This window comes from Tauraco erythrolophus, chromosome 4 (assembly GCF_009769465.1).
Source record: "Tauraco erythrolophus isolate bTauEry1 chromosome 4, bTauEry1.pri, whole genome shotgun sequence".
In the NCBI taxonomy this organism is placed as follows: domain Eukaryota; kingdom Metazoa; phylum Chordata; class Aves; order Musophagiformes; family Musophagidae; genus Tauraco; species Tauraco erythrolophus.
In genome coordinates this window covers 88378776-88405713 of record NC_141468.1, presented here as the reverse complement: position 1 = coordinate 88405713, position 26938 = coordinate 88378776, and the positions used below count along the sequence as shown (strand labels likewise).

Below are 26938 nucleotides of genomic sequence, written 5' to 3'. Positions count from 1 at the left end.
ACACCTGCTCCATGAATCGCCCATGGGAGGCACGCAGCCCTGCCCCGGGGTGCTGGCCACGAGCCCCACGCTCTCGGTGGAGATTCTGCCGTAGGCTGCGTACGGGCAGAGTCAGAGCGCCCCGTCCTTGCTGGCTCGGTGGTCCCGTTTCATCACGAGGTGCAAAACCCCCTGCCCGAGCTCCCAGTGGTCTGCCTTACAGAAACACAGCTTCTTTTGTCCTTTGTTGTCTTCACAGGACCAAGGACGGACCCACTCTCTGTCCGTCAGTCCTTCGTGACTCCCGCCAACAGCCACCGCACGGAGAGGGGAAGCAAAGAGAAAACACTTGAACTTTCCTGCGGAGCAGTTGGCTTCTGAAAGGCTCAGACGGTGCCTGGCACCTTATTAAAAATCAGGAGACTAGAACTGTCTGGTTGAGCGATTATTCAGGTTTACTGCTTTTCTCCCAAACGAGGAAAACTGCATTTAAGAGCACCTGGGAAAAATGACTTCTTCACCTTTGCACGGACACGTGCAAAACTCTGCCCCACCAGCAGCGGACTGGCATGGGCGGAGGCGGAGCAGGCACCAAGGCAGAGCTGGTGCCTTGGTGGGGTTTACCATCACACATGCAGGAGCTGAAGGCCAGGGAGGCCTGGGATGCGTTCCATGGGTCCTTTGGCCAGCAGTTGCATTTAGAGACCGTTATCGAGAGCAGTTGGCAATCATGGTGCTGACGGGGGGTGAGGGGCTGGAGGCTCCATGCGCTGCGTTACTACCTGGAGACTGCTTCAAAGAAGAGTGGTGGCACAGGAGCTGGCAGGGAGGGCACAGGAGGTACAGCTGTCACAGCGAGTTCAGTTGCATCTCGTACTCCAAAGCTGCCCGAGTCCTACTGCAGGAAGTATTAGGAGAAACCACGGGAAGTATGAGGAGAGAGCAACAGAGGAGCTAGAAGGTTTGTACATCGACCATGGCAGAAACGGTGTCCTCACGGGCTGAGCCTGTAGTTCATTGACTGGCACAATGGAGGCAGGGTCAGGGCTCATGCTTACTTTAATTATTCTTCCCAGGAGTGTTGCAGATATGTGACAACCCCCACCCCACCCCATCCCACCTCAGGCCCTCGCAGTGCCGGCACGACTGCTGTGATCCCTCGGTCCATCCACTCGGACACAGGAGCACATGGGCTCAGCTTTCACGTGGGCTGTGTCCCAGCTGGGGCACCTCCTTCCATTCAGTGCCCGATCTGAAACATTGGGCAAAGGCAGGAGTCACGGTGTGGCAGTTCCTCTCCTTTCCTTCATCACAAATTTAGGAGCTCCTCCACCCCTTTCTGAGGAACCATGTGGGGGATAGAAGGCAAGATAAACAAGGAGAGCGTGATCCAGTACCCTCCATGGCTATCACCAGGCTGTGGAAGGTGCCTTGTCTTGGCTCGTAGTGGAGGTGGCTCTCTAGACAGGTCTTTGTCAGGTGGTGTCAGGATGGAGCATGTACCACGTCAAGATTCTGTCTTATCCTTCCAGAAGGGACTTTTCCAGACCTGTCCTGGCTTCAGGCTGCTACTAACACGCCACCCCCCTTCTCACAGCTGGGTATGTCACCCCACAAGACAAAATATTACGTCCTCCCAGCTTCAGCTTGCTCCCTTGGCTCCCTGAATCCCCTGCAATGAGTACAGTGGGGAGTGGAGGCAGAAGAGCCACGTCCAGGTCTGAGGGCCCCAGTTAGCACAGGCTGCTATAGCTCTGCGCTCTCACTCCACGTCATGCTCAGCCCTTCCTTCCTCATTCTCACTTTGAGAGACACTGTCCCTGTCCTCACCTTCCACCAGAGCCTTGCAGCTGCCTCCCCGGCTGCCAAAGAGCCCCCATCCTATCTCCACACACCAGCCTCAGGCAAGTCCAGTTCCTCTTTCTAGCTGGATAGATGCTCCCCATGGATTACCACCCTCCTTCCCGCCCGTAATTGCTTACGTTCACCCTCTCCCACCCAACACCCATCATTTCCTGATGCCATTGTTTGTGTCACGCAGGGACTCGCTGCCTACCTCAGCTGCAGACGGCGCTGTACTCGGCCAAGGCTCGCTCCTCTGCGAAAGGAAACGAGGAATTTGACTACATGCGCAGAGGAGAGCGCGTGACCCTTTTCCCAGCCAGAGAACTGGGAACCCAGCTCCCAGCGCCAGAGTAGGAGGGAATCTACAGCCCACCTGGCTGGTAGTAATCGTAGACTTTGATGCTGGCCGGTTTGAGGTTCTTCATCTGAATTACTTGTTCAAGTTGGAGAATGAAAGTCTGAGATTCATCGTTGAGCTGTGGAGGTGGAAAGAAATTAGCAAGGAAGGGGAGTAAGAAGTCATTGTCTCTTCACCTTCCCTAGGTGGAATGCTTTCCTGCACTACATCTCCCCAATCCATTAGAAATCATGGATTTTAGAAATGGAGTATGTGTGAGGAATGGCAAATGCTAATCCAACGACAATGACATTGGGCAAGCTTCCTCCGCCCGGGGTTCTGCCAGCGCTCTTGCCCCATGCCTAGCCCAGCCTCGGGCTTCTCACACAGCTCCTCGTTCTCTTGCTCTCACTGTGCCAAACCAAATGCTTTTGTTCTCACGTACCTTCTCCAGATAAATGTAGACCACATCAGCTTTCACTTCTATTTTCTTAACAATGGTTCTGCGCTCCAGCTAGGATAGGCAACAATAACACAAGGAACTTTGTGAGCACTTTCCTTAGGGCTTCCTGACCTGAGGGACCCACCGTTGTATCAAAGGGATGGTGTGGAGCTGGACTCTGTGTGGAACTGTGTCTTTCTCACACATAAGGGTTTGTATCTTTGGTAGTCCCTCCTGGACCTCCCTTGTGAGCATCTCGGGGATGAGTGATGCTGTCCCTGTGCAGCTGGAGGAACCTCCCGCCCTGGGGACAAAAGGCCACGGGGACAGTACATAGGGCTGATGTGTTGGTCAGCAAAGCGTTGCAGGCACCAGTAAAGATTCTCGTTATCTCATCTCACTGACTGCTAGACTGCTCTTAAAGACCTGCCTGGGGGCTGGGCAAATAATCCACCTTTCGATTTTATGTCTTAATTGGAAAAAAATAATCTTTTTTGACTAAATCTAGAGTTTCTCTAAGAAATCTTGTCTTAGGATTTCTGGCAAACAAATCCTGCTGTTTAGCACATTTTGTTCCTGGCCCGAGGTAGAACGGCGTCAGTGGGAGAAGCTGAACCACCTCTGATCTCCCGGGGTCAACCCCTGTGGGCTCTGCACGGAAACAAGAGGGCTGGGTTTAATTACAACAAACGGCCCCTGCTAATTTAGTTCCCTCATGAAATGAACAGTTGCCAACTGGAGCGAGGAGGTGGGACCCATTCACCACAGCCGCTCCAGTTTTTTTGTTCCAAAGTCCTTACCGACATCCTGGATTTGGGAGCCAGGGCGAATCCGGACAGCAGGGAGACCTCCACCATCACCATGTTGGACGTGACTCTGCTCCCGATGTAGCTGAAGAAGAGGCGGTCAGAGGGTCTGACGCTGTGCGCGGGACCCTGAGCTGGGCAGCCCACCCGGGACCGGGGGCATGGCAGCCGCTGCTCCCTCTTGCAGTCCTTCCCCACCTCTCCCACCCGCCAAACCCACCCTCTGCCCTGCCCACCCCGAGATGCAGCGGGTCTCACCGGAGGGGGACACAGCCCCTGGGCTCACCTGGCAAGGATACGGAGCGTGAGGACACGCACATTGTCCTGGTCGCAGCGGGTCGGCTCCGTGCGGGCACGAAGGGTGAAGGTGACGGCAGCCCGTGGGGGCGGCTGGTGGTACCTCAGCACCACCTGCGGGGCGAGGAACGGCCTCAGGAGGGAGAGGCAGAGCCCTCTACCTCTCCTCTCCCCCACACTCGTCCCACCACCTCACCTGAGTCAGGATGCAGCCGCTGCCATGGACCTGCACCGAGAGCTGCCCCGGCACCTCCGCCAGGGCCACCTGCTGCACCAGCAGCCGCCGCTGCTGGCTGACCTGGAAAGCCTTCCCAGTGCCCCGCTGGGGCTGCACCCGCACCAGCGCCTGGCCCGACGCGCTGAACGTCCTCGCCGCGTACTTCGCCAGGGCTTGCAGGGCTACAGCCGTGTCCTGGGAAGGGAGGGAGGGACGGACAGACAGCCACCCCTCAGGGCAGTGGCTCCGGCTCGGAGCAGGGAGACCTCGAGAGGACTCGTCCTGCCAACCTCGGGTGCAAGAACAGATCAACCCCCAGGGAGCCACTCACCTGGGTGGAGGCAAAGCCCCCGTAGGCGTTCTGCTGCCGGGTCAGCCAGGCCACGATGCCAGCTGCCGTCGCCATGTCGCCAGCATGCACCCGCGGCTTAGAGAGGTACGCCAGGAGCACGTAGGCTGTCAGCTCGACGTCCATTGACTGGGTACCGGGCCAGAAGCCTGTGGAAGCTGGAGAGCTTGGCTTGGGACTCCAGTGGATTTGTCCTCCTGCTGAAGGAGAAGGAGCGTGCAGGCTATCCAGAGAGGACACAACCGGGGGGTTCGCGGGCAACAAAACCCAGAGTGCTCGCAGGGCTCCTTCAGGGCATTCCCTGTGCTCAGGCCAGGATGGCTTTCTTCAATCTATTCTCCAAGGCTTCATCTGGAAGTTCACAGATTCCTACTACCTCCTCCTTCAAAAGGATCTGGAGATCCTCCAGGCTGAGGAAACCCTTTCTGCCACATCACCCTCGCAGGCTTGTGAAATAACAACACTCTGCCTTTGCACAGTCACACGGTGCCGTTACTGCACCAACGCGTGGAACACGCACAAGCACGCGCATCGTTTTTAACCGCCCCAGCTGGGCACGTGTTACCCCGGGATCCCAGCAGGGGAAGGAAGAGCATCGCCCCAGTCAGCACCTGATCTGATGGCTTGTTGCTCCAGCTTGTACAGCAGCTCCTGGGTCGTCTCGTAGTCACCAGCCAGGGCGAAGGCGTAAGCCAGCACAGCTTCCGCGTAGGTGTCCGTGACGTTGGGAACCGCCGGCTGCAGGCAGCGCAGGGTGCTCTGCAGCAGTTTGCTCTGCGTCGGGACAAAAGGCACGTGCCAAACGCTGACGGGGGCAAAACAGGGGGCAGGGGGGGCTCATTCCATGGAGCTGAACTATGTCTTCCTGATGTAGCTCCAGAGAAACCCGTGAAATTTCGCACTTTCTCGAGAAAACAGGCAGCGCAGCCCCGGCGTACGTGGGCAGCCACAGCCACCCAACACTCTCGCACCACGCTGGTTTCACGGGGATGACTTCACAGTTTGGCCAAACATCGGCCCCCTCCCAGCAGCTCCCCACCTGTTCCCACCTGGAGAACACCAGCAGTATAAGCTGCCGTGTCCCCATGGCAGTGCCCGGGCACGGGAGGGAGTGGGAGCACGCTCACCTTCGGCGGCTGACCCATCTCCAGCAGCGCTGCCGCAACGTAGGCTCCCAGGGAGATCTCATCATCCACGCTGTTCTGCGAAAGGAATGGACCTTTCACTCTCCGAGTGGCTTTTGGAAGGCTTAGGCAGTGACTCCCCAGAAGGAAAAGCATTCCTTTCGTGTTCCCTGCCACATACCCTGCTCTCTTTAAGGCTGGCTGGATAGGTTGCAGGAGTGACTCTCCAGGATCCTTTGGGATCCCACGATCTTTTGCTGTCACATTCGTCCAGCCGTTTCCCAGCTTGGCCCTCACTTACCTTCAGGGAGGAGTGAAAGAGGCTCCCTTTGGTGGCAAAGCAGCCGCTGGGGAGCTGGTTTTGTTCCAGCCAGCGTAGGGCATCCTGGACATTCCTGTCATCTATATAGATGTATTTTCTGGCTTGGCTGAAACTCTTGATCACAAAAGCTGTCAGCCTGGGAAGAGGATGGGTGGTGAGAGAAAGAGAAACACGAAAAAGGCAAAGAGAAAGTCAAAGTTCTCCTTGTGCTTGTCCCTGAATTTAACACTGCCAAAAAAGAGATATTTTTGTACAGAAAGGCAAGCTAAAAGTGGAAACGGTTCACAGGACCCAAGTGGCTCCTCTCCCTCAGCCTGGCTCCACAAATGTGCTATTCACATACTACTGCTTTAGCCAGTCGTTTCACAGGTGAAAAGCCTCTTACCTCTTCTACTTTTACCCGTTGTACTTCATCTACCCTAAATACCTAGAGGCAATCTTGAACTTCCTTCCTCCCTTCTTGTCTCCATTTCTCCCAGCCCAGACACCACAGGGTCAAGCTGGGCCAATGCAGCTCTCTCAAACTCTCCCAAGCAACACCCTCCCCAGGGAGATGGTTTTTATTGCTCTTCCCTGACCAACCTGCAGTCAGTGTGTAGCCCTCTTGGCTGCTGGGACACCACGAGCAGTACCTGGTGTTGTCCGTGAGGCAACAGCAGGGCCATAGAGACAAAAAAGGGACCTCACACCCCCTGAGATCTCATCTTTGTTGTTCAGCTTTCCCAGAAACTCTGCTGCCCTGCCTCACTGCTTTTTCAGGTGGCTCCAGTCCCTCAATCTATCTCCGTGCCGGAGAGACGAAAGCGTCTCTGCCCAAAAGAAGGAACACGCATCCTATCAACTTTCCCAGGCACATTAGCTGCTCTGGCCCAGACAGGAAAAATTAGGAGTGAGGGACACTTGCAGAGCTTACCAAGCGTTCCCTTCCCCATCCTCTTGCCCAAAGACACTGTAGGAACCATCTCTGTGCCTATACAGAAGCTGCGTCTGGTACCCTGGGGAGATGGGAACAGGGATTAACACAGCACAGAGGGGCCAACACTGAGAGTGGGTGCAAGGGCAAGAGCTGTCGGTGTGCGGGACACGGGGGAAGGCAGGGGGGCGAGGTGGGTCTGCCGTACTCACCATTGCGCAGGAACCCTGCTGCCCTCTCCTTGATCTCAGGGCTCAGCTGCCGCGTCTTCTCCAGGTACTGCAGCACGTAGACAACGGGGGCAAACAGCACCATGTTCTGCTCCCCGCAGCCGTGGGGCAGCGGCACCAGGCGGTCCATGTTCTGCAGCACCGTCCCCATCAGGTCACCTACACGAGGGTGTGAAAACAAAGCAAGTGTAAGTGTGGTTCGAGGTGCTTCTCGGCCAGGCAGCGGACAACAGTGCTTTATCCCTGGAGAGAGGAGGGAAGAGGAGTGCAGGGTGGAGAGTGGTGACTGTTTTGCCTCTTCCCAGTCATGCCACAGGGTGACCATGTTACGGAGCTCCTGAGGAGCTCTCCCGTATCAGCTTTTGCAGCCTGAAGGGCTCCAGCCATGACAAGCCCTGTTTGGGGAAGGCCGCCAGCAGAGCTGCGGTCGCTCAGCATGTGTCAGACAGACAGACAAATACAACAGCACTTAGGGAAGGGTTGAGATGTTCCTGGTCTTTAGCCAGGCCTGTTCCACCTGGCCATATGTCAAGCATCAAAATGTCAGATGGCGCTAGTCAGATGGTGTGAAGGTGTCTGTATGTCCTCCAGCCAGCCAGAAAAGCCCTGTATTCTGCTTCCTCCTTCGAGGCGCTGTTGTATAATACCCATGGCTACTTGTGCCAGGCTGGCTTCACACCGATTCTGGCACGGGGACAAATGAGCCCCGTGCAAAGAAGTGTGGTGAACTGTAGGTATGTCTGGTCCCTGTAGCCTCTCCAAAAATGTTCTTTTGCAATTCAGTAATACTGAGAAGGATTTCTTCTCTCCAGGAGCTTCTGTTATAGCAGCAAAACTTAACAGGGAGAGAAGATAGTTATGAGCTTTGCTGATTGTATCTACACAGAACTAGCCAAGGTCCCAAAGTCCCAGTAAAAATAATGGCCTAGAGTCTCTGCTCCAAAGTCCTACCTAGAAAAATAAGGTTTAGTCTCCTCTGCAGAGTCCTTTCCCCATGAAAGTCTAAGTGCTAATCCAAAAATCTGAAAGCCCAGTGTTGGCAAACCTTGCACAGAACAGAAAACAAGCATCCTCTCTTTTGAGCAGTTTCATGTCAAATGGATCCCCTGACACCATCACCGGGTTAACCCTTGCTCATCTGTACCAGCAGTCAGTGAGGCCACCATAGAAATCACTTACCTGAGATGGAAATGGAAGCCCTGGCAGATCCCTTTACTACATTGTCAGGGAGGCGAAGGGACACAGATTCTTCAGCAATGTTTCCTGAAAACGACAGGATAAAGGTGTAGCATGAAAAAAATCAAGCCAAGTGCATCTAACCAGAGGGACAAGACTGGCTCGGATAAACGGGACACTGCCTGCATCCCACACACACCAATGGCTCCCTAAAGTCTGTCCCAGTCATCACACCAAGCTCCATTGCCTGAAACTTTTCAGAACAGAAGAGACGTGAGAGCTGCTGGCCAGGCTGAGGGCTCACCAGGCTTCACAACTCAACTCTTTGTGCTTCACAACTCAACTCTTTGTGCTTCACAACTCAACTCTTTGTGCCTCACGAGAATCACAGCTGGTCATCACTCAGCAGGAGGATGTCCTGGAGAGACTTACGATGCTACAGGGACAGGGTGGGAGGGTTGGAGCAGCTCTCACTGGTGACTATCAAGCCCCAGGAACTCCCAGGAGCTCCCAGGAGTGGGAAGGAGACTACAGAGCAGGATTTTGCCACCTACACGCAGTGGCAAATTCAGCAGGGCAGCTCACGTGGAAGCAATATTTCCTGCTCTTTCCCGTCTAATAGGAAGTGAAATTTCCTACGTGAAAAACCATTTGAAGACGTTCTTTCATCACATCTCCCCCAGTTTAGCCCTGCTCTCAGGTCCAGTTATTGCAGGCTGCAGGACCCGTTCAGGCTGTCCACATACCTCCTCTGGGGCACACAAGCGAGCCGTAAGACTTCTCCACTAAGACACCTTCTGGCTGCCAGGGCAGGAACGTGGACATGGGACAGGAGAAACAAGATTACACACAAAATTCCCAAACAGCAGCAAAATTCCAGAGCACATTCAGCAGTTAGTCCCCGGGCTGTCGAGGACTCCATCCTCCTCACCTCCGGCAGCTCTGTGCTGACGCTGCTTCGCTGCTCAAGGGAGCAGGAGCGAGGCCAGGGGCTGGGGCTCCCCGGTCCGTGAGCACACACAAAAGCTCGGGTACAATGGGTGATGGAGCAGGGAAAGGTACATGGAGGAACACGGACACGGTGCATGAGCGCGGCTCAAGGAACAGCACCGTGAGAAGGGGATGGGCTCGGCTGGGTCCCGGGGGGAGCAAAGCAAACTGGGCCACAGCCCTGGTGTGCTAGTGCTGGCCAAAACGACGAGGAGAGAAAGCCATTTAGCCCAGCTCAGCCTCCCTTCCCCCAGGGGCAGGGATACTCGGAGAGAGAAGGGAGCTTGTTCTCGTACTGACCCGGACCAGCACGTGCTTGACCAGCGTGTGCCTCCGCCTCACGGTAGCTGGCAAGGGCTTCCTGCCCCCGCACCCCGGTGTGCTGTCCAGCACCTCCATCCTCAGGGTGACATTCAGCATCCCTAGCAAAGAGATGGGACAGAGCCTGTTTCTCACACCTGTGGTCAAGTGGGGTCAGCTTGCTTTCACTGACGGTGGTCCAAGAGGCTTTGGTGGCTGCTCTTCATAGCCCCAGTGATTTGGCCAGTAGAGCTGAGCCGGCCAGTACTGATAGCTGGTTCAGACATCTGAAGCATGAGGGAGCTAGGTAATGTCCCACCAATGGCGACTTCACTGCACTACATGCGACTGTCACAACAGAAGGTCCAGCAGCCCCTCGGACCCCAGTGTCCCCTTCCCACTCTGTATGAACCGCAGCACCAGCAATACCGGGTTCCACCACCCACATCCGTGTAGGCCCTTCCTCCCCAGTTGGTCCCACAGCCCTCTCTTCAAGAGTTCTCCATGCCACCCATTCAGTTCCTGCCCTCTCTGAGAAGAGAGAAAGAAAGCAGACACGATGGATCTCATGCTTGAACGACTAAGAACAAACTTTGAGATTCAGAGGAGGCAAGGCTCTGTCAGCTTCTCTGAACCTCCCACTTCCTCTCACTTCAGTTCCAGGGTTCCCCATCACCACTCCCATGTTTGCTGCCATACCCAGCTGGACTGCTGTCACATTCCATGCGAAGGTCTTGGACTCCTCTGCACACAGACACTCCCTGTCCCTGCAGGTCCGACACGGCTCCACTTGGAAGTCAGAGGATCTAGCCAGGGCCACGTAGATCTGAGGGAATGGCAGAGGCAGGTGAGTGCCTGGGCAACTCAGAAGAGATGGCGTGGCACACCACGCTCTAAAACTGGAGGGCATGGTAGGTCTGTCCCACACCTGTATGCACTGCTGCAGGTAGCTGAAGACAGTAACTTTCAGTAGAAAGGTCTCTCCTCGGATGACAGAATAGGGCAGCGTCACATCCACAAAGAAGGGCTGGACTGTTCTGAGGCTCACGGTCGGGGCAAGGCCAAATCTCCTCCCAGCCAAGCAGAACGTCTTGACTTTCCAGCCTGCAGCAGCAGCAGGTGCTGTGACCGGGACACTTCTGCTGCCGTTGGAGCTGGGAGGAAGAGAGCACTTGGATGAAGAAATTCATCCCACTCTGCTGCAACAGGGATGGCTCCTGGCACTGGTCGAGGGAGGCTGTGCAGGTCCTCATCCTTGGATCAACCTCTGCTATATTCCCAATGACTTCTACTCCAGTGGCTCTCAGCAAGGCAGCTCTCAGCAATCTTTCCCTAAAGCCACAAAACCTGCTTAAATGCCATCAGTAATGGCTTTATACCCTTCTGCTGAGCAAGACACTGCCCAAGCATTCCAGCTCTGTACACTCTGTCAGCAGCATGACGTCATGGAAAGCAGCAGCAGCACCATGTCCTCCTGAGTGCTCATTCAGCAGTCTTAATCAAAGCACCGTGGCAACAAGGGCTATAAATTCAGCAGGTGGACCCGCCAAATTGAGAAGTTGGTAGAGCATACCCCTGTGTGTGAAGAGAGGATACTTGGCAGTTTGGTCTTGAGGTGCATTGCTCTGCCCTAAAGCTGTGTAGACTTCTGTTCAGCACCTCAAAGTCTACTAAGCCCTTCAGTTTGATGTAGAATCATAGAATGGTTAGGGCTGGAAGGGACCTTCAAAGGTCATCTAGTCCAACCCCCCTGCAAGGAACAGGGATATCTCCAACTAGATCAGGTTGCTCAGGGCCTCATCCAACCTGGCCTTGAATGTCTCCAGGGATGGAGCATCCACCACCTCTCTGGGCAACCTGTTCCAGTGTTCTACAACTCTCATGGTAAAAAATTTTTTCCTAATATCCAACCTGAATCTACCTCCCTCTGTTTTAAAACCATTACCCCTTGTCCTATCACAACTGGCCCTCCTGAACAGCCTCTCCCCATCTTTCTTGTAGGCCCCCTTGAGGTACTGGAAGACCGCTATAAGGTCACCCCGGAGCCTCCTCTTCTCCAGGCTGAACAGCCCCAACTCTTTCAGCCTGTCCTCATAGGAAAGGTGCTCCAGCCCTCTTATCATCTTCGTGGCCCTCCTCTGGACCCTCTCCAGTGGGTCTACATGTACTACAAACACAGTGAAGAACAACAAAATTCACATGCAGACCCCTCTCTACACCCATGGCTGGGCTTTTGCACAAATGCGAGTCAACCCAGACTCAGTAACTGAGGGATCATCCTCCTGTCCATTTGCAAAGCCTGGCATCACTCACCCAACAGAGAACAAATTCCAGATCCAAGTTTCAGGGGAATGGTGATGAAGTCTTTCACGGGTTGTAAATTGGGGTTGATCCTTCCTAATTCTTTGGTCTTCTGTAGAAGGCCACCCTGAAAGAAAGAATAAGGAGTCTCACCAGAGTAGGAGAGGTGAACCCTGCCAATAATGGACAGCCTAGCACTGGGGCAAGAGGCAGCACAAGCAGTACGAGAGACATGGGAAGAGTCTGGCAGAGGAAAACACGAGGGAATGGGCTGATTTGGTAGAAGAGGGAAAATAAGAAGGGAATAAAGAGTGGTAACAGGAAAACCAGTTTGCACTGAGCTGGTCGCCAGTTTTGCAAGACTTGGTTAGATAAAGCCCCTTGCTGACCTGACCCAGAGTTGGTGCTAAAGAGACCAGGGACCTTCAGAGAGCCATTTTAACCAACACTTCTGTAATTCTGTGAGTAGCAATACTGTTTGGTTGCCTGCAGAAGAGTCACAGCCCTCTGCAAGCAATGGTTTAAACCTCAGCAGATGTGGGAGCCACCTTAGTGTGGTTATCCACTGCAAATCCACACATGAAGGAAGAGACTGTCTCTGCAGCCGCAGGTGGGGACAGCGGCCAGGTCTCAGCACAACCCGTGGGATAGTCGCTGGGAAACAGATCCTGGTCCACACTTGGGTTTGTCTGTGCCACAAAAGGGAATGCCATCCTCCGATGTCAGGGAAAACTCAGGTAGGGACATTCTTCAGAGCCCATTTTATAGGGACTGGGTGGCTCCTGCCAAGGCCGGTGGATGGGGCAGCCAGGCTGTGGCAGCAGCACCCATTACTCCTCAGAGAGCCCATATCCACCACCAGCAAACCCTGGGGATGAGAGAGGCTCTTCCATCTGGCCGACCTCCTGTCACAAGTATGCTGAAAGAGCAGCTCACCAGTGGCCGGCTTCCTCTCCATCCGATGAAAGCACTGAGATGGCTTCTTGATTACCAGGTTTGAGAAGATCTTCAGTCCCATGTTCTGTTAGGAAAAGAAGGAGGGCAGGGGAGGAAGAAAAGCATCTGTGAGCAGAGAAGAGCGGCCACTGCTCTTCAGAACGACTGAAAACCATCGTGGCCAGGACAGGCCAGTGCCTGGGCAGCCCGGAGCAGTGGAGGGAGGCATGGCACAACCCCCCCATCCCTACTTTCTCAGGAGATCACCAAACCACCACCCTCTCTTCTGGGAGACACCGGGACGTCCTGCTCCTCTTATGGCATTCCGGTGGCAAGGGCACAGAGGAGAGGTGCCGGCATCCTGCCCCAGCCCCTCACACACGCTGGGGGGAACAGCTGGGTGCAATCTGCCCTCTGAAGCCGTACAGAGGTGTGATGGGGAGCACGCTCCCCATTCTAGGGATACATAAAAGAGGACGGGGTCTGACTCCGAGGCCAAATGGCACTGCCTGTCCCATGCCCATGCTGCTTATGGCTAGTCCTTTCTAGAGGAAATCTGCCTGAAAGACACCAAGAGATCCACCTGGGAACAGCCCAGTTCAGTGCCATGGAGCAGGCTAACATCTAAGCCATGTCAACCATCTGTGGTCTAATGCTTGGGATCACTCCGTGTCTTTCTCTTCTGTAATACTGCAGACAAACTGTACGCAGCCCAGGACCTCATTCCCAAGCCCAAAAAGCTGAGGTTGGCTGGTCCAGGATCTCATCATCTTGCTTTCTGCATCTGTGGAGGGGAATACAGGTGTTCATATTCATAATCATAGAATGGTTTGGGTTGGAAGGGACCACAAGGATCATCTCATTCCAACCCCCCTGCCACTGGCAGGGACATCCACTACACCAGGTTGCTCAAAGTCTACTCCAACCTGGCCTTGAACACTTCCAGGGATGGGGCAGCCACAGCTTCTCTGGGCAACCTGTGCCAATGCCTCAACACCCTCAGTGTAAAAAATTTCTTCCTTATATCTAATGGGATCGTACGTCTCTTGAGGCAGCACAGCTGGAGAAGGCAAAGCCTTGTCAGACTGCTTGGGGAGAAAGGCATCTCAGCAGATTATAACTTCAACAGCTCTGGGAGAAGTCAAGAGATGATTACCCAGAAGAGGCTGAAGATGTCAGGCTGAAGGGAATGCTGTGGCGTCCCTCGCAGCAGAGGTGATGTGGGCTGGGGTTGGACACAGTGATCTGAATGCTCTTCCACTTGGGCAGGGTACCCATGTCGGTAGGCATCAGGGAACAAACCATAGACCTAGGGAAACTCAGAGGCAGGGAAGAATCAGGCCAGGAGCAGATACCTCCACCTTCCACCAGCATCCATACCTGTCCCTGACCCGTGTCCCTCGGCAGCCCACGCTTTCACACAAAGACCTCCTCATCCATGACCCACCGGCTGCCCTTGCTACAGCCTCTGCCCGCCCCTCCAGCTCCTCCATCACTCCTGGCTCTTTGCCTGGTTGCACAGACACCCACCGTTTGGCTCGTCAGCTCGCTCTCCGGCCTCATGGAGAACACGTTTTCATCCACTGCCTGTACGGCACACAGGGAGCCAGGGGCTGCCTGCAGACGGAGCTGCACCGCTGACCCCGAGGGGGCTTCTTTAGCTGGGAATCCCACCTCGACCTTGAGCAACACACCGGGAAAGGGAATATGAAAAAGAGAGAAAGAGGGGTGAGGAGGGTGACCACAGACAGAAAGAAGGACATCAGCTGGAGTCTTCCCTGCTCAGCCACTGCTACGAACAGAAGTCCCTGCTGAAGCTTTCCTGGTCCCTGGGCACTGTGCTGCAGACATCCCCTTCCTCTCTTCTCTCCAGGTCTCTCTGAATCATCTGAGGATCTCCTTCCCTCAGGCCTGTTGACTCTTTCTGGTCAGCTCTCCCTCAGCTGTAGGGGCGAGTCTCACCTGGTTTTCAAAGCACAAGGCAACATCAAAACGGACGCTGTCCGCTGTTACACCTCCGTTGGGGAAGATGGCATACACCACCAAGGAAGGTGACGGGGTCAAGTCAGCCGTGAAGGTCACAGGGATGGAGAAGGAGCCCTTCAACACTGAGGAAGGAAAAGCAAAGCGTTTCCATGGCGGCCCCTCCAAGATCTCCTTCTGGCCTCCTTCTTTTTTTTTGCTTTATAAGCCCACAGTGTCAAACCCACTCCTGCCGTGCTCCGTCTGCCCTCTCCCTCCATCCTCTGACCCGATGAGCTCCATCTTCCCACAAGTCTTCCCATTCTCTCTTCCCATCACTGTTTCCCTCGTTCTGTCTTTTTGGCCTCTTCCAGCAGACACGATTGCTTCCCTAGCCTCCCTCTGTCCTGTTCACTGGCTGCCCAGGACCTATAGATTCAGGAAGTTTGGAAGAAACTCTGCAACTCTCACTGTCTGACCTAGAAACCCACCGGGCGCAACTGCTTCCCGTTGTCCAGCTGCAGCAGACTTACTGTTCAGCTTCCCGACCCGGACACTCCTCTGGCCCTTGAAAACAATTCCAGCCTTCCCGGTGACCTGCGGGAGGAGGGAGATGGGATAAGCAGACCACTGTTTGCCACCGGAGCGCGGTCACACTCACCCACGTGCATCTTGCTCTCCTAAGCAACCTCAGAAACAAACTGTGGGTCCGATCCGACCCCACGCCTCAGGTCCAGCAGATCTGCAGACATCACAGTGTGGGAAGAGCAGCTTTAACACGTGAGATTCTGGTCTGGTCTGTCCGGTTAGGACAGTGGATGGGTAGTGGGTTCACTGAAGATACGTGGAGGAGAGCTCAGGAATTTCCCCTCTAGTAGGCAGGTCTCCAGACCAGACCAGAAGCCATTTCCACTGAGCAGCTGTTTGATAACCACAGTGAAAAAGTCATCCCCAGTCCATTTTTAAAGGGAGAAGAGTCCGGCAGCAGGTTCTGCAGCCTTGGCAGAGGCTAAGGGCGCGGTGGGCTGCAGAGGTGGAAGCCCCCTCCCATCCGTGGAGGTGACCAGGGCCCCGATGCCAGGATCACACGATGGCCAGGCTGAGCTCTACTGGCTGTAGTGTTCACCCATTTCTCCAAGAACAAGTTTTTCCTGTCATCTCTCCAGGGATGATCTAAATTACACCCTCAACACTTCCTTAGGGTCTGGTCCATCAGTGCAGCCTTTCCCCACAGGTTCTCTACTACCCTTACTCACATAATATGCAAAACCTATACGGCTGGTGTCTTCTCCCAGGTCATCCCGACTGAGCGTGAAGGTCACCTGGACGTTCCGCTTCAGCCCACAGGGCAGTGTTTCCGTGAGCGGGTGTATGTCCAGGAAGCTCTTGGTAGTGACATGGAAGGGTTGCAGGTGATGGTAAGCGTTTGTGTAACTGAAGTCAGTTTTTCGAGGTGTGTGCGTGAAATCCTCCAGCGTGAACCTTCCCTGAGAGGGACCAGAGACACAGAGAAATCAAGAGTTCCATGCTTCGGTGCTTTGTTGGGATGTCAACAGCTTGGTTTGGGAAAGGCTGCTGCTCGAGGTCCTCCTGCCCGGGCTGGCAGAGGGGTGTGGGAGCACTGGCAGAGCTCAGGGATTCTCACTTTCCTATAGGCAGAGGTGGGACTTACCTCCAAAGAGACCGATGAGCTGTTCCAGGGAGTTGTGTCCAAGTTGAATGAAGCTATTCCACTGCCATCTGTGATGTATGTTTTGATCAACCGACGTCTCATGAACTTTATCACGAGGTAAACTTTCCTGTTTTTCATACCGTTGCCATAGCGATCCTGAAGCTTAATCTGGTGACAACAGGGTGAGGCAGAAAAGCCAGTCAGACACTTATTGAATCCTAGAATGGTTTGGGTTGGAAGGGACCTCCAAGATCATCCAGTTCCAAACCCCCTGCCATGGGCAGGGACACCCTCCACTAAACCTTCCTCCCTCTGACAAGCATCGAGCCTCCTGGTTAGGTCACCTTAACTTCAGCCTGGCCTCAAGAAGACAGGAGACCTACAAACCACCCTCATCTCTAAAGCTAAGCTGAGAGTGATCAAAAGGTGCGTGCAGCTAGAGCGCGAGTGCATCACCCAGCCAGCAGCTGAGATGTCCTTGCATCCCAGCATCCCTGCTGAGATTCCACTCTTGGCTCTCAGCAGAAGCTGCAGGTGTAAACGCACCAGGGAGTCTGAAATGCAGAAACTGGAGCCACGCTGTCAAGTTACGCGGCAGCCTGCAAAGTCAAGTCCTCTGTCTGAGGGACAGAAAACGGTTTGGGTCAGCAAAATTTGCTGGACACTGAATTCCCTGGCAAACGGTGGGGAGGGAAGAAAGAAGGGAAAAAGTCACCTTCCCCCTGTAAGGCACTCCAGGGATGTAGTACACATTTGGTGTCTCAAACATTGCCCTTGCAGCTGTCCTGGAGATGAGGATCTGGCTGGAGGTGTTGATCTGCACCCCTGTTGGAACGCAGAGCGCATGGGAAGCAGGATCAGAATCGGAAGTGGCCTCCACACCCCAGTTTAGTCTCACTTTGTTATTATGCACAGCCCCTCTAAGTAGTGTCTGAAACTTCCTTCCCGACACCAGCACCCTTCCAGGTTTGGAGGCTGTTCCTCTGGCAGCTCCTTCTTTAGTTAAGATGTTTCCAAGCCCCTTTGTGGCCTCATGGAGCACGTTCCCAGCCACACCTCACCACCCGCTGCTGGCAGGGCAGCTCTCCGTAGGCACAGCGGGTTTCTTGGACAGGACCACTCTCTGTGTCCTGCAATGGTCCCAGCACCAGGTGGAGGAGAGGAAGAGGTGTGCCCACTGTGATCCTCACAGCCCCAGAACGGTCCCCCTCACCCTTGCACCTTATCTGCTGAGCCCTCGGGTACCTGTGCCCGTCTCCAGGAGAGAGGCTTCTGCATAGAGCCTGGCGTCTTCCTCGCTGGGGGCCAGGTTGAAGGCAGACGTGCTTACAGAAAGGTTGAAGCACCCCTTGCTCACAGTCTGCAATAGGAAGTGGTAGATGTTATTGGGGCCTGTCACAGAATCACAGAACGGCTTGGGTTGGAAGGGACCTCAAAGATCATCCAGTTCCAACCCCCCTGCCATGGGCAGGAACAACCTCCACTACACCAGCTTGCTCAAAGCCTCGTCCAACCTGACATAACTGTTGACTGGAACAAGTAATAATGCAGACTCATAGACAGATAGATATGATTCACATTTTAAATTCTGTATTTTCTATTTTATATGCATGAATATGCATAATTCTTATTGTAGAAACCTAAAACAAAACAGGCGTCACACTTTTATCAAAGTTACGATGTCAGCAACCTTCCAGCTTTCATAGAAATCTGAAGACTGCACTAAGTGGATCACACAGCAAATACATGAGCATTTTAATAGATCAGGTTAGAACTGCAGAATCAAATGAAAATTCAAAGTAATGAATCGTTTCCAGAGCCGGAAGATCACAACTACTGTAAGAAGTCATAATGCCAAACCATAAAGCATGAAAAGTTTCCAGCCATAAATATACAACGGAAGGGCCCAGCTATGAAATACTTTGTTAGGAATGGAAAGATGTAATAAGGAAAATATAGAAATATGCAATATATAGAATCATAGAATGGTTAGGGTTGGAAGGGACCTCAAAGATCATCTAGTTCCAACCCCCCTGCCATGGGCAGGGACACCCTCCACCACACCACGTTGCCCAAAGCCTCATCCAACCTGGCCTTGAACAATGCCAGGGATGGGGCATCCACAACTTCTCTGGGCAACCTGTTCCAGTATATAAAAGTATAAAAAGAGAAAATACAGTATAAAAGCCACTGTGTGATTTGGTTACGGAATTAACCATGTCTCCACCATATGTTAGTGTCCTTGTGTAGCTCCAGGATAGGTTTACCTTAACACGGTAATTTTGCACCTGAGAAAGCTCTATTAATTATTGTTTCTTGCTCTGCATCAATTTCTGGCAAGTTATGCTTCTTTCCAGAAATGAATAGACCTCTAAATCTTTCTGCGAAATTCCTCTTTTCTAGTCCCTGGCATTAATAAGCAAAGTTACAAAGGAGAACGTTTGGGGGTAGAGGCTTCTCAGCTGGTCTGGGCAACAATAATTGCATTAATTTAATAAAACCAATTACTCATTAGTCTACTTATCCATTACAAAGGCTGGCAAACCTTCCCTACAGAGCAGTTTGTTCTTTTCGCTCAGTCCTGGACACTCAGTCCTCCTGTCGGCGTTCCTTCGCTAACCGTGTCTCTCCAGCATTTTACTCAGTCTCTTCCAGGATTTTACTCACCGGACCGCTGTACTCCCTGCAGACATCCTTGCTGGCATTCTGAGGACGCCTCCTCGCCTTCTGGCACAAAGCCACCCGCACGGTCCCGTGCACAGCTCTCCCGTAGCTGTACCTGCAGGGAGAACACCAGAGGAGCTGGCGGGCAGAGGCACGCTGTGTTCTGCTGAGCACGCTGCTCCACACGAGTGGTCCTCCTGATGAAGGTCTTAACGCAGCTGGTAAGCAGGTGGGGCTAAATCAAAACATAGCACGTTGTGTGCTCGGGGCGTGCGATAGCACAGCTCTGCATCCAACGGAGGCAGAGACAAGGCACAGGCAGGAAAGGACCCACGTTCTCCGAAGCTCTCCCGCTTCTGGGCGCTCGATGTCCTGGAACTGCAGGCAGACACGGAGAGCCCACCTGAGCTGATGCATCCACCCCACACAGAGCAGCACCCAGTGGAGACATCAGCTCAGGTGTGAGAGCCGCCTTTCCCTGCTTTGTCTCCTCTCTGCTTTCCCTCTGGAGCAATGCCCCTGACAGTATCACTAACAGGAAGACATCTATGACCCATCCTGGGGATGCAGAGTGCTGTACTGTTTTCTACTAGGGCTTCATAAAGTCTGATTTTAAATGTCCCAATTAATGAGAAATTACATCAGATTGGCAGCAAAGAGACACCAAAAGTCTCCGGACAACCCAGCCCCAAATACAAACAAGCTCAGCCCCTTTATCTGTCTCCAAAGTGCTTTCCAGATCATTCTCCTTCCTCCTTTGTGCTTGTACCATCTGAGGTCAAGCCTTCCTTCACGGCCTCATCTGCTCAGATTTTGCTGACGACTACATGACTAGAGAAACCCACCTGCTGCTTCTAAGAAGGTAGTAAGGTTCAGCAGCACGTAAGTGAGAAGGAACAGCGCAGCCTTCTAAAAAAGTACCAGTTCCTGCTCCTTAACCTCAGCAGACCAGTCCCATACCAGATATGCGTTTTTCCCCACGTAAGGTCTTTCAAGGCTGGACACACACAGCTTCCAGAGCAGGGTGTCACTTGCCTAGAACAAGTGTCCCTATGGCTGCACAGCTACTCCCAAGTGTGGCTCATGTACCTCTTCCCCAAGGAAGAGCTCATCAGTTTGACTCCTGCACTATTTGAGATCCTTTGAAAGGAACAATTGTGTTTGGCCCTTCTTGAGCCATTTCTCCTTGATGGATTCAAGAGACAGGAAACATACGGAAGGAGAGAGGCAGTTTTGATAAGCTCTCTACTCTCTCTTGAACATCCTCCTTACCTGCCACACACACGCAGTGGGAAAGTTTTATCTGAAGCATAAATCTGAACTGGTTCCTCGAAGAATACATCAAACTTTTGCAACACTGGAACAAAGACCACAGAGTTACTCCATCAAAGGCAACGGACTACCTAGACATGAGATGGATCACAAAAGGGAAGGCTGGAGTCCCATGAAGGAACACATCCATGAGGAAAAAGCAAGGAGAAATTGAAAACAGGGAGAGCGAAGAAAGAATCCCCCTTTTTCCCCCAACACACGAACAGTCTCGCAGAGGTCCTCAGTGTATTCTCACTCTCTGCCAGCCTAGCTGTTAGCAGACACCTTCTCCAGGAATCTCCAGCACAATCTCCCTCGCATTCATTTCTGATATTACCCACTCTCTGGTTCAATCCTAGCGCCCAGACAGTAATCCTTACTTTCCAATGTTTGGCTACAGATTGTTATACAGACAGAAACAAGCAACATTTTCATCCCCTTCTTCATTCTCCATGCTCCATCTTACCACGTTCCTCCACCTTAAAGGTACTGGACGCTTTTGGGTTCACTACACTGATGGTGTAAGTCCCCAGAGAGAGCTCGGCAGCTAACTGGAACGAGAGATCCGCAATGCCCTGTTTTGGTCTCACGTCCAGCCACTGGCCAACGCGGTTTTTGTTCGGGTCCTGCAGCCCAAGGGAAGGAAAGAAGAGGCAGTTGTCAGCAACACCTGCTCTTCTCTACCCAGACCCCACTGGATTCAAAAGCGATTCAGAGATTTCAGGGGCTTTCACAAGTTCCTGCTGGTTTTCCCCCAGATGGTGCTGGAGTGACCTGAATGCTGGAGGACCAGCAGAGGTGAACCCAACCCACCAGGGGAGGTCTGAAAGGTCCTGACATTTAGACTCCCCAGTCTTATGTAAAGATGAACTGTAAGACTTAGCTAAAGCCTGGCTGGTGTTCCTGAATGTAGAAGCAGATGGAAGCTGAACCATTGGGATGGTCAACGCTTGTTAACGAGAAGTGTGTGGTCAGAGTATGTGCGTACATGTGTGTACACAAACCCTCAGAAAAGTAACTCAGCTCAGTAAAACAGCAACCTAGGTATTATCCACACTGAAATAATTTCCTCATAATGCCTGAGGAACCCGAAAGACCCACCTGGATTTCCACCACGGAGTACTGCAAAGCAAAGAGACAGCAATGTCAGAAACTGGCACGACATAGCAACCTACGTATAAACTTTCCATACCCACCTAGCCCGTGTGATAACCTGCATCAAGTGTGCATCACTTGTCTGTCTTGGGTCTTATTTCTCTCTCTTTCTCATTTCCCTTTTCATTATATTATTATTTTCTTTTATTTCAATTATTAAACTGTTCTTATTCTCAACCCAAGAGTTTTCTCACTTTTACCCTTCCCATTCTCTTTTCCCCCACCCTGCTGAGCAGGGAGTGAGCGAGCAGCTGCGTGGTGCTCAAGTTGCCAGCTGGGGTTAAACCACAACAGTCCTGCCAGAGGGCAGAGAAAACATATTGGCCAAATCAATTGTTTCCCACCATTTAGCAACTTTTGACTCCAGCCCACGTTGGAGCTCCAGCACTGCAGCACTTGGTGGTGGTGTGACTTCGTTCAGGCCTCAATAGTCCACTGTCAGCCTCCACTCTCCATCAGGATTTTGCACTGGCCATGTGGGACTATTAAAGGGCAAATGAGTATCACTGATCACTCCTTGACTCTCCAGTCACAGGATCAGTTTATGGATGGGAACCAGGGAGTCTCGATTGGTGCGATATTGTCACCAGCGCACTGCCATGACAGCAGCTGGCACCTGCTCTACTTTAACCCGCAGCAACCCCATCATAGATGGCTCCTCTGAGAGACCAGGCAAGGCAGACAGCTGTTTAATCTTCTCCATGCTCAAGGCAGCTACACCAAAGCCCACCGATACCCTTTCAGGTCTTTGAAGTACCCTCTCCTGAGGCACTCCATGCCAAGGATACACGGAACCTCCAGACCAGTCACGACAGGATGCTTTTGACACTCATTCCCATTTAGGCAGATGTAAATCCCTTCTAATAGGCTCTGGTCAATCTGTTGTTATCTCAAACCCTTTGAGCAACACGTTGGGCATCAAAAAGGACTGGCGTGGTTTAACCCCAGCTGGCAACTGAGCACCATGCCGCCGCTCGCTCACTCCTCCCCAGCAGGACGGGGGGATAAAACAAAATAAAATACTACTACTACTACTAATAATAATAATGAAAACAAGAGAGAAAAATAAAACCCAAGACAGACAAGTGATGCAAATGAAAACAATTGCTCACCACCAACTGACTGATGCCCAGCCAGTCCCCGAGCAGCAGCCCCTGGCCAACCTTCCCCCTCGTTTGACTGCTGAGCACAATGTCATACGGTCTGGAATATCCCTTGGGTCGGTTGGGCTCAGCTGTCCCAGCTGTGTCCCCTCCCAGCTCCTCGTGCACCCCCAGCTCCTCGCTGTGGGGTGGGCTGAGGAGCAGCAAAGCCCTGGCTCTGGGTGAGCACTGCTCAGCAGTGGCTAAAACATCCCTGTGTTATCAGCGTTTCCCAGCACGAATCCAAACCACAGCCCGTACCAGCTACCGTGAAGAAAATTAACTCTATCCCAGCCAGAACCAGCAGAGTAACATAAAAATCTGTGCTCTTCTTTGGATTTGCTTTTTGAGATTTTTAAGATGTACTTTGATAGATACCCTACCACTGTGAAAGTTAGAATTTACTATTAAAAAAAGAAGAAAAGTAGAGAGGCTCACAAATACCATCATTCCAAGTTCACAAATATTAAAAAAAAAGCATCAGGTTTGTAACATAAATCTCAAGAATTAGCAAAACTGTGCCACCCATAGGAAGAATTTACCCCACATTCTCCTGTAAAATCCCTGTCCTAGGAGATGGGGCTTGGAGATATGAATTACTGCTGGCTGCAGCTGGCAGTAACAGGGAGGGACACAGCATTATTAAGAGTCAAAATGCTAATTTACTCACCCATAGACATCAAACATTTATGCCGAAATGTCTTCATGAACCAATTGTAGGCAAGGAATAAATGTATCATTTACTCTATTATCCGACTAATATAGGAGATATGACTCCTCTGTGGGGAGGAGAAAGGAGTGCACGACCCTAGGCCCTCACCAATAGCCCCAAAAAAAGGAAATTAAGTCAGCAATAAAGAAGCCAGAAGGATCTAGACCTTTATTTTGGTCTAGAAGGATTTGATCCAACTCTCTGCTCACGTGTGCCCTTCAGTATTGCTCTGTCATGGTGTGAATTCCTCTTGGCTCTCCTTAAATTGTTTGAGGACAGAGGAGTGTGAAATAGCTGCAGGTGTAATTGCTTAACCGTAGGAAGGTGCCAGTCTTGCAGTTCCTTGGCCAGCACCTGTGCCAGTCTCTGCCAACTGCTCACTCCCTCGCAGCGGGGAGAACGAGCCGCTGCCGGCGGCAAGTCAGTAAGATTTGGTTCCATTCTCTGCTCTCTTCTTTTTGTTGTGACCACTTCACACGTATCCTTTCCCATATCAACTGATTTTTCATAAAAATCTCACGGATGCGTCACCGCTCGCTTCACACCCTCCTGCCACCCATCACACTCCACAAAGCCCTGAGCTTTCCGGAGTGGTGGGAAGGGATCTCCGGGTCTGCCCTGGTTCCTACACAACTGGTCTGGTAGTGGCACCCACGGCCAACAGCTGTCCCCAGAAGCCCTGCGCCCGGGCTGCCTGTCCTTGCTCGGCTCTCGATACCATCGGCAGCACCCACACTCCCACCCTCCGTGCCGCGGCAGCGACGGCGCGGCCGTGGGCACACGGGCGCTGCCGCCCCGGTTCAGTTCAGCCCCTGGGCTGAGCCCCCTCGGCGCGTGGCAGGCGGAGGAGGCAGAGGCACCCCCAGAGCCTTCCTCCCCTCCACTTCTGGGCTTTACCTTGCTCTTAACAGGGGCGAAACCCTCGGTCAACGTCACGATCCGGAATCTCACTGAAGGGAGAAAATGGAAAAAAGCACGTTTTTAGAGGCGGAGGGCATTTGGGAATGGACTGGCCCTGCACTCGCCTCCCCCCGGAATCGCAGCTCCCCGCACAGCCCCACGCCTGCCCCGCAGCCCCCCCCTGCCCCTCGCTCGGACGGACGTGCGGCACAGCACCCAGACTCCCAATATAGGGTCTGTCCCACAGGTTACACCTAGAGCTCCCCTTGGGTTCCCTCAGCTGCAGTGTGAGCAGACCAGTCCTGCCCGGCCACGGCCGAGAAGACCACGTTCACATCTGCTTCCTCTTCCCACCCAGCTCTGCTCCTAGAGCGTGTGGGACTGACCCTTCCAGTCCCCTCCTGCCCCTGGAACGCGATGCACGGGTACATCACACCAGAAGGCAGCAGATATCTTTCCCCCGGTCCCGTGGAGGCTGCATGGCACAAAGCACTCGGCAGGCCACTGATGGGATGTTGGGAACAAAGTCCAGGCAGGTTAAGGCAGAGGAACCATCGAGGTGCTCCATGCAGCGCTCACCTGTCTGTCCTGGGTTGTAGACGGGTTTGTCCATCTGGATGAAGGTGCTCGTGCCAGCCTTGCGGATCAGGACTTGCTTCTCTTCATTTGTGCTGAAGTAGTGGCCGTTGGAGATGTGCAGGTGGACGGTGCCCACCTCCTGGCTGCCTGCAGGTTGGGGCACCTAGAACACAAAAGAGGAACCGTAATAGGAGAGAACAAGATGGCATCAGAGCAGTGCTCTTCTGGCTCCTGCTGCACAGTGGGGCCAGCCTCTGCTCCATCTCACTCTGAAGGTCAGCACAGGGTCCCCTCAGGGGCTGGGAGCTGTTCCTATGGAAGCACAGGGGGCACCACCTCTGCACTTGGGACAGATCTTGGACAAGAAGAAAAGGGAACCTGTTCTGGCACAGAAATTGTGTTTGCCCCTCCACTGGACCATTGCTAGGCTCCCACTAAACACTCTCCCAGACTTTGCATTCACTCCTTTCCATACTCTCTGTCCTCCCAGCATCCTCATTCGCTATTTCTGCAACGAGAGGAGTCACGAGCCAAAAGAGCACGCTGGGAGCTACCAGCTAGAGGTATGTGCCAGAAATGGTCCTGACCTGAAATCTGGAGCACTCGAAGACCCAGTTGTTCCAGACGACCTTGCGGTAGAGGCTAAGGTTGCCAGACGGATGCACAAGAGTTAAGGCCACACGAACAGGCTTCTCCAGCCCACGGAGGTCCAAGCACACCCTCTGGGAAGAGGGGTAGGGCAGTGTGGCTGGAACGATGATCAGGTACCTCCTGCAGTGGGGAAACAAGACATTGCATTCCTGCTTGATCACCCCCAGCCCTGCAGCCCTTTCCGTTTGCCCCTCACCTTATCCTACACCTTTCCCTCCAGCCTGCCTCAGCCTCCAGCCCCCCCAGTCTTCTTGTTCCTCCCGCCAGCCCTCGCCCAGTTCCTGTACCCCAGCGATATCCGTGGGACAGGAGGACCCCGTGGCCACAACGAGGTTTGCAGGGTGCTGCGAGCCGCCCCGTGTTCGTCCCTTCCTGTCCCTCAGCACCACAACTATCGACCACAACTTACGGTTGTGCCGCTATCCACAGGGCGCGGAGCAGCCAGCTCAGGAGCAAGAGAGTCCACATTTTGGTGAGAGATCCCCAGAGAGATGTATTCCTCTGGAGGGTCAATCAGGGGAGAAGGTAGGGTGCAGCTTCTCTCCTTCCAAGGTCTCCAGGCTACCTGCTGTTGTGGCTGTTTCTCCCAGGAAGCAGAGAAGAAGCCCCGAAGTTTCATTCCTTCTGCCTCATTCCTGTGTTTATACTGCCGCAGGCGCAGGGTTGTACCGTTCGGGCTGTTCCCCAGCCAATCCAAGTCCTTCTGGACTCCAGCCTCTGCTCTCCTACTCCCCTGGGGGTGGACCAGCATCATTCAGACAAATGTACTTTTTATTTCGCCAAGCAACCGCCTGTTTCCTGTTCACCACGCTGGCCCTGCTCCCCGTGCCAGCTACAGCGCCAATCCCATTGTTTTGCCTCCGGCTGGATTGTCCCACCAACCCCTGGCATGTGCAGCCGGCTGGAGCTCGCGGTGAACTCTCCTGGTCACGCTGTCCCAGAGCTTTCTGAGGCTGCAGCTCCCGAGGCAGTTGGGTCTTGAACTGGAGACCAGGCTTTGGACAACGTCAGGATATACACGTATATAGGCATATAACGGAGCCCGGGAGGAGAGCGGAGAGCTGGCACAGCTGGAGCCCTCACCTTCCCTCTGCCCTACAAGTATGGCAGTTTGAAGAGGAAATTTAGCAGCTGCAGCTCACTCCACCTATATCACACAGTCCTCCGTGGTCCAGTACAGGGCCAGCTTACCAACACAGGCACCCACTGGTGGAAATGAGGGTCGAAAATCAGGCAGGCAGGTCAAAACCTTTATGGCTTGAGTCCTGCTGGGTTTTCTCCTGCTGCCAAGAGGCTGTGACTCTGGCCCTAGGTGGTGGGAACACACGCTACCTAGTTTGGGAGCTTCTTTTCCTTCCCACCCCCCAGGCTTTGTTCAGCTCCGAGCTACTGGTGCCAACAGCTGAGAAAAAGGCGTCAGTGCACCTGGATAAACACCCAGACAGGAACTGGAGCAGAGCGTGAGTCGCTCCCCGGCGCGGGGCTGCCTCCCGTTTCTTTCCGTGGGTCTCAAAAAGTACAGGCAGTGCCTCTGAACAATCCCAGCTGACATTTGTTTGCTCCCAGTAGGTCCACAGCAGCTCCAGGGGACGGCCTGATCTCTCCGAACAGCACAAGGGCTCACGA

The 26938-nt window shown here is 53.4% G+C and overlaps 1 protein-coding gene across 1 annotated transcript; it reads right to left on the bottom strand.

The window, feature by feature from the left end:
- Positions 1-2036: 2036 nt before the first annotated feature.
- LOC104375769 (alpha-2-macroglobulin-like protein 1) lies at positions 2037-25780 on the bottom strand. Its single transcript, XM_086610785.1, has 35 exons — positions 25722-25780; positions 25249-25432; positions 24662-24824; positions 24080-24132; positions 21275-21295; positions 20640-20799; positions 20135-20219; positions 18866-18977; positions 17444-17558; positions 16914-17023; positions 16199-16366; positions 15783-16013; positions 15060-15123; positions 14527-14672; positions 14095-14244; positions 13721-13873; positions 12565-12649; positions 11641-11755; positions 10256-10481; positions 10027-10153; positions 9328-9449; positions 8784-8838; positions 8041-8124; positions 6844-7020; positions 6632-6713; positions 5698-5854; positions 5400-5474; positions 4884-5046; positions 4255-4469; positions 3903-4118; positions 3696-3820; positions 3404-3494; positions 2607-2675; positions 2198-2300; positions 2037-2077 (listed from the first exon to the last, which is right to left on the bottom strand). The coding sequence occupies exons 1-35, from the start codon at positions 25778-25780 to the stop codon at positions 2037-2039; spliced, it is 4302 nt and encodes a 1433-aa protein (XP_086466911.1).
- Between the last annotated feature and the right edge of the window lie 1158 nt (positions 25781-26938).